The sequence below is a fragment of the Castor canadensis genome, chromosome 1 (genome assembly GCF_047511655.1).
Source record: "Castor canadensis chromosome 1, mCasCan1.hap1v2, whole genome shotgun sequence".
In the NCBI taxonomy this organism is placed as follows: Eukaryota; Metazoa; Chordata; class Mammalia; order Rodentia; family Castoridae; genus Castor; species Castor canadensis.
This window is the reverse complement of record NC_133386.1, coordinates 196,663,799-196,682,255: the sequence shown is the minus strand read 5'-3', so window position 1 is coordinate 196,682,255 and position 18,457 is coordinate 196,663,799. Positions and strand designations below refer to the sequence as shown.

The following is an 18,457-nucleotide window of genomic DNA, read 5'->3' as shown; positions in this document are numbered from 1 at the left end:
GTTTCACTATCTGTAAAACATACATAATACTACTAGGTCTCCCATAAGGGTGTTGCAAAGATTCAGTGTTATGCGTATAAGGCTTAACAGATTCTTTGCCACAACTCAGTACTCAAAAATGTTAGCCATTACCTCATACAAGATCCAACCAAGGGCTGGTGGAGTAGTTCAAGTGGTAAAGCACCTGCCTAGCAAGTGGGAGGCCTTGAGTTCAAACCCAAGTACCACCAAAAAAAAAATCCAACCAGTCAGCCACAATTAAACTCTTAAGGGACCCAAACCCAATACACAGAAAAGGTTATAGAAAGTGACGCCCCCCCAAAAAAATTTTTTTAAAGAAAGCAAAACCCAACATCAGTGAAAGTCAGTAAGTATTCAGAAGACAAACTACAGATCCAATACATAAATTGTACTCAGCATCCACCCACACTTCCTAGTAAGGAGAGTAAAATGGAGTGCTCAGATATGCCAGGAGAGGTGCAAAACGTGACAAGACAGAGAGTAGAGACAGAATCTGCAGGATAAGAACAAACATAAGATCTAGTCCACATACTACAGTCAGAACCTGAAAAGGAAATGAAAGAATCCACAGGCTACCAAAAGTTTTAGAAAGTTCGTTGTGCACAAGGACAGTCATTAGAGGAAAGAAGTAGAATTTGAAATCTCAGGCTAATTTCCTCATGATGAGCCAATCCAGAATCCCCACAAACCATTCATTTACTTACATTTCAGTGCAACAGCCCTTTAGGCCACTCTTACTTCAGCCCAACGGAAAGTCCAATAATCAATGCTAAAATGCCCATCAACACAACTACTACCACAATGATAATTATCAATTTCTGGAGGAAGGAATAAGACAAAAAATAATCATTATCACAAAAAAGTAACAATTCATCTAAAACTCAACCCTGCTTATCTCTACATAGAAAGCATTTATCAATCCAAACGAGAAGCTTAGGATATTTTACATTTCTTAAGTTATTTCTTTGCTAGCAATGCCAACAGATAGAAATATGGAGCATCTATCACCTCTCAACTCAAACTACAGTCTTGCAAGTGTGAACAGATATAGTAAGAGCCACTAATATGGAGTCTCCAAGGAGCAGTTGACCAGGATATAAAGTGACTTAAGTTTTCCTTTTCAAGAGAAATTGTAATGTCATTTTTGATAATAGTTCTAATTTCCAACTTCTGTTCATCTGTTCCCTAAAGTCCACTCATACATGTCAGTAGTATATCCATTTAGATATACTAAATGGATGTCAGAAAGTGTGATCCAGCATAGAACCAGCACATTAAATAACTTTCCAGTTCCCTAAATACCCATATAAGCAATAGGTACAGGAGAAAGAAAAACAAAGAACAAAAATATCAGAACTGGAAAGAAATAAAAAGAACAGTAAACAGCAGAAGTTAATGAGCAGTAAATACTCATAGTCAATAAGTAGAGAAGCTTAGAAATCCTTGAGCCACCTGGCCAGATGGGTCAGCAAACATGATGTGGGAAGAGCATGACTGGGATCTAAATTTGAATCCCAGCTCCTATACTTACTAGGTAGCCTTAAGCCAGTAACTTAATCTCTGTTCCTCAATTACTAAAAGTTGAAAAAAATCAGTGCTTCCATAGATATGAGATAATGTTTTACATAGCAGTTAACATAAGGCTAGATATAAGACAGAGGGAAAAAAGAGTGTCAGGGCTTGAACTACCTGAGTGGAAGACAATGAAGTAAAGTTTTCTGAAGAACAGAGGAGTCAAGTGTAACATCTGAAAGGTTCATAAACTATGTTCAGAAGATTAACAAGAACACCTAGGCCATGCATCCAGTCTACAATACTGCCTTTCAAGTGTGGGTTCTTGGGTAGAGGAAGCATGTGAGCCAGATCCATGCAAGGCACCTTGGGAAGGAAGGATAGGAAGCTAGTCTCTAGGGAAGACCAAGATAGGAGTTTGGATGAGACCAGGACACAGAGGGTAGGCATGGGCTCAAGGACACAGTTGGGAGTGACCACACAAAAGAGAAGCAAGTGGACTAGTGGAGTCTAAGGTGCTCACCCTCCGGGCTTCACTCTGATACTTGACAGCCTTTTTGGTATCTGTCACAGCCCGCTCCACGAAGCCCACTGACTGGTCCATGTTGTTCTCAATACGGTCAATCATGGCTCCCTTCCCCAGATGCAAAAGGTGATGGCAGTGGAAACAGACAGGGAGAGGGTAGAGAGAAAAAGCAAAAGGCAGCAAACAGAATGGACTTTCTTCTCTGGGAACAGCAAGAGAATCTCACCTTCCGGGCCTGACCCTGATATTTCACAGCTCTTTTAGTTTCATCTCGTGCCTTCTCCACATGGTCCACTGTGTGCATGACATTCAACTCTATGTTATCTAACATCTCACCCTGAAAAGAACAGATATTCATCACACCTAGTTAATCTACTCAAAACAGTTCTAGCTAATGTAGGGAAGGAGCTCATAGTTTTTAATGCAAAGAGAAGCATCCAGAAACCTTGCAGCACAGCTTTCCGTAGGGCTGTGTCACATTTCCCATATAACTACTTGTAGCTCCTCAGACTTTGGTAGTGGTCATTCCTTCAAGAAACACTTACTGAATCACTTTGTGTGCTGGACATCTGAAACAGACTTTCTAGGTGTCAATAACTACATACAAATATACTAAGGGATCCCTCTCCCACTTTTTTCTTCTTTTTGAGTTAAGACTATGGGGAATAACCAAAGTAAGGATATCTCATGCTTTTAGGACATCACCAGGAAGCTGGCCTGCTCCTGGCCATCAGACATTAACCAAGTTCATTTAGCCTAAACTGATTTGCTCATTACTATAGAATAGTACCTGGCACACAGGAGCTGTTCAATAAGTAACTGAGGTTGGGAACACTTGCTTTCTCCAGGATAAATTGCCAGGCCCCCTTAAGTGATTTGGTTAAGGCTTCCTCTCTAGGCAGTCATTCCAGTTACTTTCTGAGCATCTGAGGTTGGGAATTCCTTTCACCTACCCAGGCTTTCCTCAACATAACCCCATCATTTTATAGCCCTTTATAAACAGAGCAAGGCACTTACCATTGCTTGAATCTCAAACCAGCTCCTCGGCAAGGCAATGTGGGGGGGAAAAAAGAAAGTAGGAATGGTGGAACCTGAGAAAGGATCTCAAAGGCCAAAAGGGAGGAGGGAGAGAGGCACCTGAGCAGAGAGCTGATGTCAAGAAAAAGACAAGCAGTGCTTGTGCTTCAACTAGGTTTTATAGTCTGTCTATTAAGGAAGCAGTTGCCAATCCTGTCCAGATGGCCAGACAGCTGGAAGTTCCTGGCAAAAGTGGCACAGCACTATGACCCTGTAGCATATTTAATTATATCATAAGAAGTAGGGACCATCTGGGCTGGAGGTGTGGCTCAAGTGCCTAGCAAGCATGCCTAGCGAGCACGAGGCTCTGAGTTCAAACACCAGTACTGCCAAAAAAAAAAAAAATTAGGGCCCACCTGACTGTGAAACACCATGTGCAGGTATGCAGGCAATACAGAATTCCATTCCTGAGCAAGCATGCCTGGGGATTAACAAGCTGTCAGACTAAGCACCATGAGTGCTTTAAGTTTTTCTATAAATAACTCTTACTATTTCTTCATTCATGTCTGCTCTTGTTCCTTAGCAAACACTGCCAAAATTTTTAGAAAAACACAAGTGACTAAACAAAAATAGAAAAAAAAATTAAAACCACTGGTTTTGTTTTGGTTTTGTTTGTTTGTTTGTTACTTTAGACAAGATCTCACTATGTAGCCCAGATTGGCCTGGAACTCAACGATCCTCCTTCCTCACTCTCCTGAGTGCTGGGATCATAGGCATGAGCTGCCATGCCCAGCTTCAAAACCTCTGTTTTCATGTTTCACAAAATTTTCACTATGAGTTGGACAAAAGAACGTCCTTCCAACATCATCAGCAATCAATCAGAGATTGCTTTAAGACATCATTAAGAACCACTATCTTTAATTTTTTGAAAATAAGCTCTGGTGCTAAGTAATCTAAGTACTTAACACACTAAAACCTGTATTAACTAGAAATGACTGCAAGACCAAAGTAAAAGGCAATAAATAATGACAAGGCTGAGATGACTTAAAGTGTCAACATTCAATTAAAATGCACACAATTCACTGAGACACTGGAATTCTGTTACTCCATTATGCAATCCCCTGGTTCTCCCACTCTACCTCATCTGACCTCCACTATTCCTCTCTTCACCATTCTTGGGAGCACCTGAGGTTTCCTTTCCACCCTTCCCCCCCTGGGACCCACTGCCAGTTACCTGATTCTCTACCAGCATGGCGATGTCCATAAACATATCATGGAGTTCCTTGATGCTGCTCTCCAGCCTCACAATGTCCTTGTGCCGACCCTCAATCTCACTGAGGGCTTGCTTAGAAATCTGTGAGTCAATGATCTATAATAGGCCACACAGACACAGGCCATCAGCCAGCCACACCTGTCTCCCTGCAACCACCACCCACCCTGCAAGAGCAGGTAAAGTTCCAGACCCCTCCCTGTTCACAGTGTCCACGTCACTTACTCCAGAAGTAAAGATGGCAGGGTTGCCACTCTCTAGCATCTCCTCCAGCTCCTCATCTGTTGTCTTTTTGCCAGCTTTATAACGAAGAAATAGCGCACCAAATATAAGATCAAAGCACAACCCCATTTATAAGTTCCCTGAAAACTAGCAGTATGGAGACTTCGTTATAAAGACCAGGGCCTCTACAGTACTTCCCCAATAGCCTCCAGACTCTTTTTTCCCAACCGAGCACATCCTTAACATTATTAGCAATCAGTGCCCATCCTAAAGCATGTATTACCATGATTACATTTCCTCCAGTTCAGAATATTTACCAGCCCCATTCACTACACCATGGAGTCCCAGGCCCTCGTCATAATGCACAGTTCATGGGGAGCCCTCACCTCTATCAACCCATCTTAACCTTACACTATAGTTCCAAACACATCCAGATCCTGGATGCCCTGCCACTCCTAAACACACTTGCTTTTTCTTGATAACATCTTTTTTCATACAGTTTCTCCCACTTGAAGCACATTTGCCTTGCAGCGCCCTTCTTTCCATATTATTAAGTTCCAATGGGACATGGGTTTATTAATTTCTTGATTCCTTATGGCAACTAGTATCATACTTGTAAAATAAAAAGCTTTTCTGTCTAACAGATAGCAAAAAGATGAGATAAATCCATAGGAGAACAACTGTCTAGCAAGTGTTTCCCCTCTGGGTATGATCCTACAGGATCCCATCAGAACAAAATTACTTGGCTCTGATAAATGTTGTGCCTATGATGCAGCCTATGAGGCAGTATTCAGGATGTACTGATGCCATAACATCTGTCCTGTGCTTGTTTCAAAGTATGACACAGAAGTCACAAGCAGGATTGCTGCTTGTTCTCCCAGGGTCTCACAATTTAGAACGGACATGAAAATGTGGAGGAAGGAAACACATCAAACTTCAAACACATACTAATTTCAAGCTGCCGTTGGATTCTCCCTTTGCTGCGTTCACGGAAGTCCACTTGAGCCTCGTTGTATTTGGTCATCACCTCCACAAACTTCCGGGAAAGGACAGAGTGCTAAGAGAACAATGTTCAATGAGTAGGCCTCCAGAAGTGATGGCAGAGGAGGTCCATAACTGCTGTAGAACCCCTTCCCCAACCACACATAGCCTACTCTACAACAGCACTGGGATTGGAATCAAAAGACCAAATGCAGGACCCAATCTAGTTTTGTGCCTTTGGAAGAATCCACTCCCCTTTACAAAGCACAGTTTCCATACCTGCTTAACTGCTGTGCTAAATTCACATAGAAATTGTGAGGCAAAACAAGAGAATCTCTGGGATTCTCAGAGCCTTGCACCTATTTGGACTAGGAGCATTTTTCTGGTATGGCCCTTAGCTGTGCTTCTCACACATAATGCTTGCCAAAGAGCCTCAAGTTTTTACCCCAACCAATCTCCCCAACTTTTGTTTATACATTGATATATTCTCGCAATAGCCTTCAATGCCTAAGTTCAAACCTTCATAATAATTTTTATTACTTGCCCACCTCTCAAAATCAAGCCCCACTAGTTTCTCCTTTGCAAAAATCACCAATACCTATTCCTTTTCTAAACCCACTACCACAGTTTAAATTCAAATGAAAATCATTGTAAAAAACCCAATTAGGGACTTACCAGCCTCTTGCTTCTTCCTCACTCATACCAGCTTTCAATGGCTACCATAATACAACATCAGACACCCCACCAGAAACATTTTTCTCCAGACAAGCTCTTCTCTTCATATCTGCCCCTTACTCTTCCCCCTCCCTCTGCACCACCACACCATCACTGCTACTGCCAACACACATAAACGTACACACACATCCCCCATTCCTGCCCCAGGCCTCTCAAAGACTGAAGCTACCTGACCACTTTTGCCTATTCAAGGCCCAGCCTCCTCTGGCTACCCCTGAATTCTGATATCTTTTAGTGCTGAGAGCATCATGCATTTAATTATGTCTACTGTTTTCTTGCTGGGTCTTATGTAAGTTTCCTATGCCACTTGAATGTCATGTTAGTTCTTTAAGTATAAGGGTCATATCTGATGACTCCAAAGTACCAGCTCCAAACTGACCAATTAATAACTTACAATCTTTAGAAGGAAGACACAAATTTCTGCCTGTAAACAAGGAGGCACTAAAGCTCTGTCTAGAGAGTCCTAGGAAGAACTTGAGGGGCCTCTCCCTTCGAGAACAGTGTAAGGGTCAAAAAAGGCTAACTTCTGGCCCAACCCCTATTTCAATCTGGATAGTTCCCCTTTACCAGTTCTTCAAACTGAGTACCAAATAAGAATTGAATTAAAAAAAAAAAAACAAAAAACAAAAATCTCCACAGCTAATAATAATCAAAGTATTGAAGATGTTTGTTAGACCAGAGACAAACTTACCTGGGATTTCCGAATCCGAAGGTCTGCTGATGACCGAACCTCATCTTCTTCAATATGCCTCTCCATACCTGGAGTGAGAGGAAGGTTATCCTAGTAACACATCTGCTCTTCCTTCCAAGAAACACACTGTTCAGTTCAGACTTCTTCAACCGTCCTCACACACAAAGCTCATAGAGGTAGAACAGAGAAGTGAAATCTCAAAAGGTCTACCCACATAGCCACAAACTTGTTTTCTTCAGCCTTTATTATTACCATAAAAAATGGTTAACAGTGTGGGTGCTGATCATCAAGAGACTGAGGCTCAGATCCTTCCCCTGCCACTAACTAGCTGGATGACTGAGAAAGCCACTTGACCTCTCTGAATGCTTCTGTTCTCATCTGTAAAATGGAACAAATAACAGTACAAGTTGAGTATTCCTTACCTGAAATCCTGGTGACCAGAAGCGTTTCAGATTTCAGAATTGTTCAGATTTTGGAATATTTGCATATGCATAATGAAATATGTTGGGAATATGGAAACAAAATTCACAGAGCTTGAAAGTAATTTTATACCATATTTTTAGTGCACCTGTCAGGTATGAAATTTTCCACTTGTGGTGCCATATTGTTGCTTAAAAAGTTTAAGGTTTTGAAGCATTTTCAGTTTTGGATTTTCAGATTAAGTGTTCTTAGCCTGTTCCTTCTTTACAATATCATTGTGAATATTAAATAAGAACACACATAAAGTACTTATCACAGCTCCTGTTCATAAAGTACTTATCACAGTGGCAGCCACACTATCATTATCATCATTGGAAGCTGCTACTAATGATCCTCTCCCTCTATACGCATGAAAATAGGTCTTTTGTTTTATCTTATGACAGGGTCTCATGCTGTGTAGCCCATGCTGGCCTCAAACTTGTGATTTTCCTGCCTCAGCCTTCCAAGTGCTGTGATTACAGGTGTGCATCACCATGCCCAGCTAAAATAGTGACTGCAATTTATTTTAGGGAAAGAAGTCATAAAATGGGCTAAGTGATACTGCTTTCCCCTCTGACCAGCAGCATGCACTCACCAAATACAGAATTACAGCCATGGATCTAAGTAAACTATTTGAGTTCCCAGGAGAATTGTCTCCATGAGAGCAGCTTCACTGAACTGTGGTCTAAAGAGGTGTGGAGGAGGAAAGGCAGCAATGAAAAGGTGCCCAAGAAATACCTAGCCCATCAACAAATGTCTGTAGACTGAATAATAAACTCTGCTTCTATAGACCTTTTGAATGTGCATAGGTACTGGTGAGACAGGACCAGTAAGAGAAATCTGAGGAACCAAGCTAAAAGGACCAAGTCAGTAGCCAAAAGCAATTTTAACTTCCATCTCCTAACTTTAATTCTAAACTTTTTCGACTACAGTCAGGATTCAAGAGAAAGTAAATTTCTAGGGCTACAGTAGGTCATCCCAGTGACAATGCCCAAGCCAGAAGCAAAGATGAGACAAGTGGTGTGTGTGTTCAGAAGAGGTGAACCCTAGGGAGCTACAACTGATGGTGGAGAAGACCAGCTCTTTCCCTTTTTTTCAATCTTACTCTTCAGTTTGTTCCGGACATTGTTGGCCCTTTTCTTGATCTCAGTTGTGAGCTGCTCGAGGTCATCCTTGGTTTCTGGGTAAACAAAGGAGACAGAATCAGTTAGAAAAGAGCTCACTCCTTTGTGAGTTACAACAATAAGCAGAAGGAGTGGAAGCTTTCTCAGGCACTCACTGCCCACAGCAGTATTTATCCCAGTGTGCTCCCCAGAATCTGTCACTAGAATCATAGATTTTTTGGGGGGGTTGAAAGAGGGGACAGTACTAGGGTTGGAACTCATGACTTTATGCATGCTAGGCAGATGCTCTACAACTTGAACCATGTCCCTAGCCCAAGAGCTTATTTTTAAAAGGGATTCTCAGGCTAGGGGTATACCTCAGTGGTAGATCATATCCTTAGCATGCATGCAGTACTGGGTTCATCCTCTGCACCCAAAATAAAATATTAATTAACTAAAATAAAAGGCATTTGCCAGGCATCCCATCTCGTACTACAGAAGGAGAAACAATATGGTTTATCATGAGGGCTTAATCTCAGAAGGTAGGAGAGGGTTCCATGGGATTTCTGGAGAAGAGATTTCAAGCAAGGCTTAACTTAGAATGAAGCAAGTATTTGTGATGTACCTACTATGTGTCCAGAGCTGTCCTAGCTGATAAATGGAGCATTCATGCAACATTATGCATATATGGAATGAATAAGTAATAGCTACGATCATTCATTCCAAAACCATCCTTTTGCACCTACTGCAAGCTTGGAACTCAGTAAGAAACTAATGAATCAGAGAGAAGATATAAATTCTGCCTTCAAGGTGCTCTGAGTATAGTAGGGGATGAGGAAGAAATACTTCAGCAGTCCTAACAGCATGAATAAAGTATGAGTTCTGGTCAAGGTGAGCACATAGTGATTATAAAGAGTACCCTAGCACTGCCTGAAAGTATCTGGAAAAACTTACCCTTCTCAAAGGACTAACAGTAAACCAGGAAACAAAGGAGAGTAAAAGCAGGACTCTCAGGAAGGAGGAATGATATGTAAAAGGTGTAAGGAACAAGAAGTGTATGAGGAACAGCCCGAGTTTAGTTTGGCTAAAGTATAGGTAGGACGAAGCAGGGATGGCAGGAGAAAAGGGTGGAGAGGAAGGTGAGAATATGACCAGGAAATTCCCATATGCTCTGCTAAAATGGTCCAGTTTTAGTTGATAGGTAATAGAGAATCATTGAAAAACGTAAAGAGTGAAATGATAGGATCAGGCTTATTCTGTCTTCATAAGGAATAGAAATTACAGTCCTAAATTGTACTCTCAAAATGTAGAACTAGTAGGGGGAACAAAAGTTTGCCTTGATAGCAGTAACAAATGTGAGTTTAGGGACAGGAAAGATTCCTTTGAACTTGAACCATTTCAGAACACCTTATGGGGGAAAAAATGGACTTGATCTGGTAGGATTTAGAAAAGGGGCAGGGAAAAGCATTTCAAGCAAATAGTCCAAACAAAGGCACAGATGTGGGACCAAGCATGAGGTATGTGAGAAGCAGTAAGAGGCACTGCTAGTCATAGGAGGAACAAGAGGGGAAGTAGAGAAGTTTCACTAAGTGATTTCAGTGGGACTGTGAAGAGAAGAGCTGACGGTGGCCTAGCAGCACAAGCTAAAAGAAGGAAAGGAAACAGGGAAGAAAGTGATGTGGTGTGTACATTAGCACAAGGTAATGTGTACACTCCCCTGCTGTTCACAGAAAGAAGGAAAATAAGGCTGACTAGCTCCAATGCAAAGGGTCGGTGTTGGGTGACTCAACTTAGTAAACACTCACTTGGGTCTGGAATTGGCGCAGAGAGAATGATACTGTAGAGTTTCTTAGCTTCCTCCACATGCTCTGAGATCTTGTCGATGTTGAGCCGAGTTTCCTCAATCTGTTATCAGAAAGACAATAATGTTCATCATCAAACAGGAAGAACGTGTCCAGAGCTGAGGTGAATGCTTAGTAGCGCTTCCTGATGAAGGCCACCCACCTTCTGAATTTATGAAAGATGATAATGACTATGAACTCTTCAGCTACCCAGTGAGAATCCTCTCTGAAGGTCAGGTACATTTTATCTCAACAGAATGGACATTAAAAATCCATACTCCTCCCTGAGATGAAAAAAGTCACACACCTGCCTGAGACTAGAGTAAAGAAAATTAGGAAAACACATAAAGAATAATCAGAAGGAAGATGTCAGCAAACCTTATCAGGCAGATCCTTTCACCCCAAGAAATGAGAACAGAAGAAAGTGAGAGTGGAGACAGGAGGGAAAAGGAGGGAAAGAAGTGAAAGGGAAAAGAGCAAACAAGAGTAAAAAACAGAAGAATCAGAGGAAGAAAAAACATGAAAAAGACAAAGGGAGGGGGTGAGAGAGAGAGACTACACAACGGCTACTTCAGGAGATAGCAAAGCTTCTCTTAGACACATGTTCTGGTGAAAGGTATCTTAGGAGCTGATTCCTGCAGGTGATCAGGACCCAGAAGCTAGAAACGGGCCATTTCTTCACATTTTAAGGTTCCTGATGGCACGAGGTAGTTGTCATAAAGTGTTTCCAGTAGCATTTCATTCTCAGACAGAACATCATAAGATGTTTAACCTTGTGTGAACACTAAGAGCAACCTCAACTCCCCCTTTAAAGGCACAGCTGCCCAGCCCCATGGCTCCTGATGCAGTGGAAGTCAATGTATGGGGGCAGACCATGCAGAAGAAACATCGACACCTGCAGTGTCTATCCACCTCCTCCCAAAATGAGGGGTGCAGTGGCACTAAAACAACTAACGAACAGGAACCTTGAAAAATGACAGACAGTAGGATCTTAACATCTGGATTTGTAACAAAAATACAACTCATAGGCCAGATGTGATGGTTCGTGCCTATAATCCCAGCTACTCAGAAGGATTGGGGTTCAAGGCCAGCCCAGGCAAAAAAGTTAGAAAGATCCCAAGACCCCATCTACATCAATAAGTTGGGCATGGTGGTTCACACCTGTTGTCCCAGCCTCTTGGAAGGCCATAAGTAGGAGGATCATGGTCCAAGGCTCGCCCCATGCAAAAACGTGTGAGACCACTGAAAAATAACTAAGGCAAAAAAGGGGCTGGGATGTGGTACAGTGTCTGCCTATCAAATAGAGAGACCCTGAGTTCAAATCCTAGTACTGCCAAACTATGTATTTTATATATATTTATAAAGTATACAAATATATATTATATCTCAATACATATGAAGCTTCCAGTGTCCCTTTCTTCTAGTGGATGGTTCACCTCTTTTTCAAAACCTGATTGCAGCTCTCCAAGTTAGAAAATAGAAATAAACCTTAAGTTCTCTAATAATCAGATCAGTATTGAGCAAGGGATTTCCTCCTCTATAAATATGTTGCCTTGGTGCCATGGATTGACAGTAAATCACTTGCTTAAAGATGCAGAATAAAATTTCAATGTAATCATACCATCAAAGTGTAAATATACATACAGGTAGGTAACTCAAAATATCTGTGAAGCATTTTAACAACCTCCTAAACAACCAACAGGACTAAGTTAGCACCATTATTCAAATAAGAAAGCTAAAGTTTAAAGAAGACATAGGTCATATAGCTGACAGTAGAGACAGTACTCAACCAGTACTCTCCAGACTCCAACTTGGAGGCTTTATCCATTAGATATAAGACTTTTTTTAAAAAATTCTTTATACTGTTTCACTTTTTAGAAGAATCAAAAAGTCATGTGTGTGGTCTGTAGACCACTTCCAGAAATTGTCATCTGCCTCTTCCCTTCCTCTTTGTCTCTCACTCAAACACTGGCTTCTACAGTTCATAAAATGTAGCTTTATCATATCATTTTTCCACTTACATCACATGGCTTTCTTGCCAACATAATTAAATACTTTTATGGAATTGTTTTTTTTAAAAAAAAAAGGCTTTCTAAAATAAAATGTACTAACCACTGTAAAATGAGTTTAACAAATTGTAACAAGCCATAAGGCCTTAGATTTTTCATGGTCAATAGATTAGTTGTCTTAGAAAATCTCTTCTGGAAAGTTACTTGGTGAACTGAGCATCCTGGCCCAAACTTGCATCATCCTAACCTATCCTGGCCAACCGCCTTGATCAATGGTAGAAAGACAAGACATAGGAGTCTTCAGGCCCTCAAGTTCAGAGTCACTCCATGCAGATGGACACTGGATGGTAATGCTATTCCAGCCCTATGGAGCTGGGTCCTTTGTGCCCACACCGCATATGCATCCCACTCTCATCTCCACCCTTACCCATTGCAGCTACTCTCTCTCTCTGCTCTGTCCTCATCAGTCTCAACATGTGGGGGCATTTCAGGGACTTTGATTACACTGTACTTTAGTCAGTTCATCAAATAATCCAAAGCCTTTACGACTTCAGGATAGGCAAGGGGTTAGTCACAGTTTGTTTTTTTCTTTTCTTTTGAACTTTGTGTCACCATTTTTTCTCAGAAGTGTTGGTTTTCCTCAAAGCTGACTTTCTGGGTACTTCATGCTGGCAGCTACATGTGATTTCCTTTTGTGCATTTGCCAGATAATCAGCAAATCATGAGGAGAGTGGGGGATGGGGAGATATAACCTAGTAGAAAACTAGCAAGTACTCAATCTAAAAGCTTAAGCACTTTTGTTTGTGTGCTTTTGAGGTTAAATATGCTGACATTACCCCACATGATCATATATTTATGAACAAAAACTGACTGAACATGTATCAAAAATCTTGGTAGGCCCTGCATAGTATTTCTATTAAGTTCACCATCACCAGCTTCTTTTTTATGCAAAAGAACTAAAGCTCAAAGAGGCAGAGACACTTATTCCAGGACATCATTCAGGAAGAGACAGAGCTGAGTTTTCAACTCAGGCATCTGTTAGATAGTAAACCCTATCTCCTGAATGAGGGAAGCATGCACAAGCCAACATGGAAGGCTCCATCTTCTCCCCCATGTTCATATTCATGTTCAGTTTACATCAGGTTAATGTGCATTAGTCCAGTTGCATTTCATATATCATGGACCTCATTTCTCTGTCCTCTAACCACATTTCCTTTTAGAGAGCTCTTTACACAATGAACACTAATAATCCATTGCTGACCGACGAACCAATCCAAAAGTTTTTTTTTAATCACCATGCTAAATTTGTAGCTAGTACATCCCTAATGCCTTCTTATTATATATGTTGACTTTTAAAATGTGCCTTTCAGATTTGCCTTTTTTTTCCTCTTTTTTTTTTTTTTTTCCCCTTTTCTCTTGTGGTACTGGGGTTTGAACTCTGGACCTCTCACTTGCTAGGCAGGAGCTCTTCTACCACTTGAGCCATCATGCTAGCACTTGCTTTTGCTTTAGTTTTTTCTGGTCAGATCTCACATTTTTGCATGGGGCCAGCCTCACAATGCGATCCTCCTACCTATGGCATACTGTGATTACTGCATTGCCACCCCATTATATCTAGCATACTTGTTGAGATGGAGTCTGTATATCTGTTTGTCCAGGCTGACCTCAAACCACAACCTTCCAGTTATCTGCCCCCTGAGTAGCTGGGGTTACAGGTGCTATTACAACTGCCATCATTTCTCTGTCTAGATCTTTCTCCCCTTGTGCATATGAATGGTGTATCAGGAAAGATTCCATGTATGTTATTGCTTCCTCATTTAGTGAGCAAAATTGCCAGTGGCTTCAATTCTTACTTAGGGATATAAAATACTTGAAAGGAAATTGTTTTCATTCTATGAATATTCCTTTTTTGGGTTGATAAATTTATATGAATTGGAACTATGGTTATTGTACATTGCACTGTGAATAGTTTATAACTTAGATGTTATCCAAGACAAAAAACATTGTGGTGACTCATGGGTCCTACCATCACTAAGAGCATATTGACCTGTTAAACCTAGACTCTCTCACATTTTATGACAATGATTTATATATGCATATGACATGTGAAGAGAAATGCCTCTGATACTTAAATAAAATTTGCAGACTATAAAAATTCAAAAAAAATAAAAAATAAAATAAAATAAAATGTACCTTTCAATGGTCTGCCAGCAATATGGGACTCCAGTAACATAGGATTTAAGAAATTAAGTTAATGTCAAACAGACTAGGTACAAATTTCAACTCTACTTCTTAGCAGTTATATGACCTTGAACAACCTTAGGTCAAGAGCTTGACATAAATGTTCAGTACATGTTAGATGATGACAATAATAAATACAAAAACAGCGAACAATTATATCACATTTATTATGTACCAGGTAGTGTGCTGCACTTTATAAGCATACCTCATTTTATTTTACAACAATCCTAATGTTAACAAAGCACTGTAATGTCCTCCACAACCACTCAAGGAAACATAAGGATAGTGAGTCAACAACTCTTCATGGTGGGCACTGCCAATTTTAACTATCATATTACACTAACCACTATCATTCAGCTAAAAGGAGATAGTTATTTTGAAGGCATGCATAGCCTATTCCTCTGTACCTAATTCATCAGTAGAATCTAATTAGACAATAGAAAGCAAAGTAAGTATGATTTTGGAGGACTAGAAGCGGGATATGGTGAAAGGCTAAGCAAAAAGTTTCGGGTTTTCTCCTTAAGAATTAGACTCTGTCTCTCACAATCTCCCATGTACCTTGCACCTCTAGTTGGACATTAATTCTTACATCTTTATTTATTGAGAACTTACTATGTATCATCCTTCTAAGGTAACAAAAGTATTGTGGTTGTACATTCAAATAAACTCAAACACCTTTGCTTTTTCCCCAAAATGACACAATCCAAAATAGTCTTCATATTAGAGTTTCTCAGTCAAGTTCTGTTTGGTTTGTTTGCTTCTTTCCTTCAAAAAACAAACAAGCTCTGCTGAGAAGGGAGGAGAAACCACTCAGTCAGCTTAGCAATAAACCTCAAACCCATAAGGGATTTTATCAAGACTGGGAATGAAAAAAATGATCAGAGTTTACTGAACAGTGAAAACAAGTCAGTGTTCTGGGGCTTTATAAGTGTATTTGGGCTTTATGTCACTCAAATTTTAGTCAGGAAAACAAAACCTATCTATTTATTTTAGCCAAAGCAAAACAACATAGGGAACTGTTTACACAAGGATGGAAGGGCCAAGAAGCCAAGGAGTAGATGACAATAGCAGGTTGGAGCACAAAGAGGAAAAGTGGACTCACCAAAGCCTAAAACCCAGTGGGAACCAGACCACTGGGTTGACCAGCAGAACTGGGACAGTAGAGAAGGGTCTATCAAGTGAAAGCAGAAGTCATAGAGGAGGAGACATGTCTAAAGAGGAGAGACAGTGACTCCTGCCTAGTCTGTGTTGACTCCTGTGAGTCATAGGTAACCTGCAGACTGGTTAACCATACACTGGATAACCTAAACAACAAGTGCACATTTCTCACAGTTGTGGGGGCTGGGAACTCCTAGATCAAGATTAGATTTCAACATAGGAATTAGGGAAATGACTCCCAAGTATTCACTTCATAGTACTGTCCTTAGTCAAACATACCAGTTGGTAAGGAAATCTGCAAAATGCAGTTCTCTTATGCAAATCAAAACAACACTGCAATTCTATCTCACCCCAGTCTTAATGGTTATCATCAAAAATAGTAATAACAACAACAAATGCTGACAAAGATGTAGGGAAAAGGGAATTCTTAGACACTGTTGATGGGAATGTAAATTTTTTTAGTCCAGTCACTATGGGAAACAATAAGGAGGTTCCTCAAAAGCTAAAAATAGAACTACCATATAATCCAGCTATACCACTTCTGGGTATATATTGGAAGGAAATAAAGTCGACATACAATAGAGACACCTACACACTCATGTTAATTGTGGCAATATTCACAATTGCCAAGATACAGAATTAGCCTAGATGTCTGTCAACAGATAAATGGATGAGGCAAATATATCTGTGTATACATAAATATGCATGTACAGATACACAACAGAATATTGCTCAGCAATAAAGAAAATCCTGTCATCTGCAGGAAAATGGATAGAAGTGGAGATCAGCACGTTAAGCTAAATAAGCCAGATTCAGAAAGACAAGTATCACATGTGGAATCTAGAAAAAAAAAAAAAAAGATGACCTGAACATAGAACACTAACAGGAAAAGGAAAGGGGACCAAGGGAAGGCAAAAGAAGGCAAGGGAAGGTAGAGTCAAACAAAGCATGATATGTGCATACATGGGAATGTCACAGAGTAACTCGTTAATCTGTACAATAAATTTAAGTTAATTTTTTTAAAATGTAGTTCCCTGCAATACAGAGCAGGGGGTGGGAGGGATGAGAGCAAATAGGCAAATGATTGGCCAGGGATTCCTGCCTGCCCTATTGGAGGAGCCTAGAAATACAGAATCTACCTCCTTGCCTAGTAGGTCCCTATCATCCAGATACCCTGCTTAAAGGATTAAGAAGTCTTTAACCTGTTGGATTTGCCTTAGTGCCTATATTTCCAAGTTACATTCACTTTGATGTTCTTAGTTCTAACAAAAATCAAGCCCACATAGCAAACCTCTGTACTTCAAGACTATTCACCTTGCAGTTCCTCTAACCAGGTGTTGCCCCATCCCCCACCCAGTTCTACTCCCCAGGCTCCACAGGACTTTGCCTATATTCCCCAGTCCTGATGCAGATCTCTTCAGTGGCTGAGATTTTGGGTTTCTCATCTTAGACTACTTAATATCCACCACTGTGCCAAGTATGTGGTGTCACTCAGTAGACATCTGTTAAATGATGCTACTAATACAAGTAACTTCAAGAGACAAGCATGATTCATATACCACAGCAAAAGAATCTCAGATTTTTTTTAAGTGCACCTATTATGGATTGAATGTTTGTGCCCCCCCCATTCATTCGATACATATATTGATGCCTAATTGTTAAAGTAATGGTTTTTGGAGGTGTAGTCTTTGGGAGGTAATTAGGTCATGAGAATGGAGCCCTCATGAATGGGATTAGTGCCATTATAAGAAGAGACCAGTTCTAATTATAAGAAGAGACTAGTTCTTTAGGTAGTTTTGCTCTTTCTACTGCGCAGGGACACAATAAGAAGCTGGCAATCTACAACCCAGGAAAAGGTCATCACCAGAGCGTGGTCATGCTAAAACCATGAATTCAGACCTTCAGGCTGCAGAACTGTGCAAACTAAGTTTCTAGTATTTATAAGCCATCTAGTCTAGGGTACTTTGTAATAGCAGCCCAAGCTATCTTCTTGCCCACCCCCCAAAAAAGGAAGCTTTATGATAACATTTCCAAAGTGTACTCATTCATCCTTGTTAACAGAAGTTCTATGTCAAAAAAGGGTTCATACTGGAATAGCCAAGTTAAGCAGGTTTCCTTATTACAGGACTTCTTAGAGCCTTTAATAAGTTAATGTGCATTTTAAGTTTCCAAGAGAAGAAAACAGGGATTTCTCAAATGCACTTGATCACAGAAGGCTTTTTACATTCCACACTGCCATCCAGAATAAGAACTTTGACCCAGCAAACAGCCATTAACCTACCCCTATCCTTTTTAACAGAACTCTGATTTTGTTTGGGCAGTGGACACACCATGCTTGATTCTATGACAATCCTGATAACATTGTCCCCTTGCTAAGTACTCACTTTCCTGGTGTCCCTTCCTTCTTGTGATGGTCATGATCATGTGCCAGCCAGGAGACCACAAGGGGAGTCAACTCAAAGACTGGGTAATTTTCCCTCCCTGAGAAAAGGATTTGGTGACTTTTCTAGCAGCTTTCATTTTTACCCCTGGTCCAAAGTGATGCCAGATGGATCTATAACCCTGTGGTGGTTTTAAAACATAGCACAAATTCTTTTGTGCACCCACCCATTGAGAGGTGGGACTGAAGTGCTTCTGTCTTAAATTTATTCTAAGAGAAGTTATGTGCCAT

The 18,457-nt window shown here is 40.6% G+C and overlaps 1 protein-coding gene across 12 annotated transcripts in view; it reads right to left on the bottom strand.

The window, feature by feature from the left end:
• Stx3 (syntaxin 3) overlaps window positions 1-18,457 on the bottom strand; it is a 45,875-nt gene that overhangs the window by 7,231 nt on the left and 20,187 nt on the right. For 5 of the 12 annotated variants that reach the window (XR_012438674.1, XR_012438675.1, XM_074046328.1 and 2 more), the window contains exons 3-10: window positions 10,343-10,442; window positions 8,540-8,614; window positions 6,976-7,043; window positions 5,517-5,625; window positions 4,572-4,645; window positions 4,311-4,445; window positions 2,286-2,396; window positions 726-839 (exon numbers count right to left, since the gene is read on the bottom strand). Coding sequence is in view for 9 of the 12 variants with exons in the window: in XM_074046328.1 (XP_073902429.1) it covers window positions 756-839; window positions 2,286-2,396; window positions 4,311-4,445; window positions 4,572-4,645; window positions 5,517-5,625; window positions 6,976-7,043; window positions 8,540-8,614; window positions 10,343-10,442 (756 nt within the window). In the remaining 3 variants the exon portion in view is untranslated. Of the gene's footprint in view, window positions 1-725; window positions 840-2,003; window positions 2,397-3,076; window positions 3,558-4,310; window positions 4,446-4,571; window positions 4,646-5,516; window positions 5,626-6,975; window positions 7,044-8,539; window positions 8,615-10,342; window positions 10,443-18,457 lie in introns of those variants that run through there. The other 7 variants (XM_020179926.2, XM_020180007.2, XM_074046356.1 and 4 more) reach the window with 5 other exon arrangements.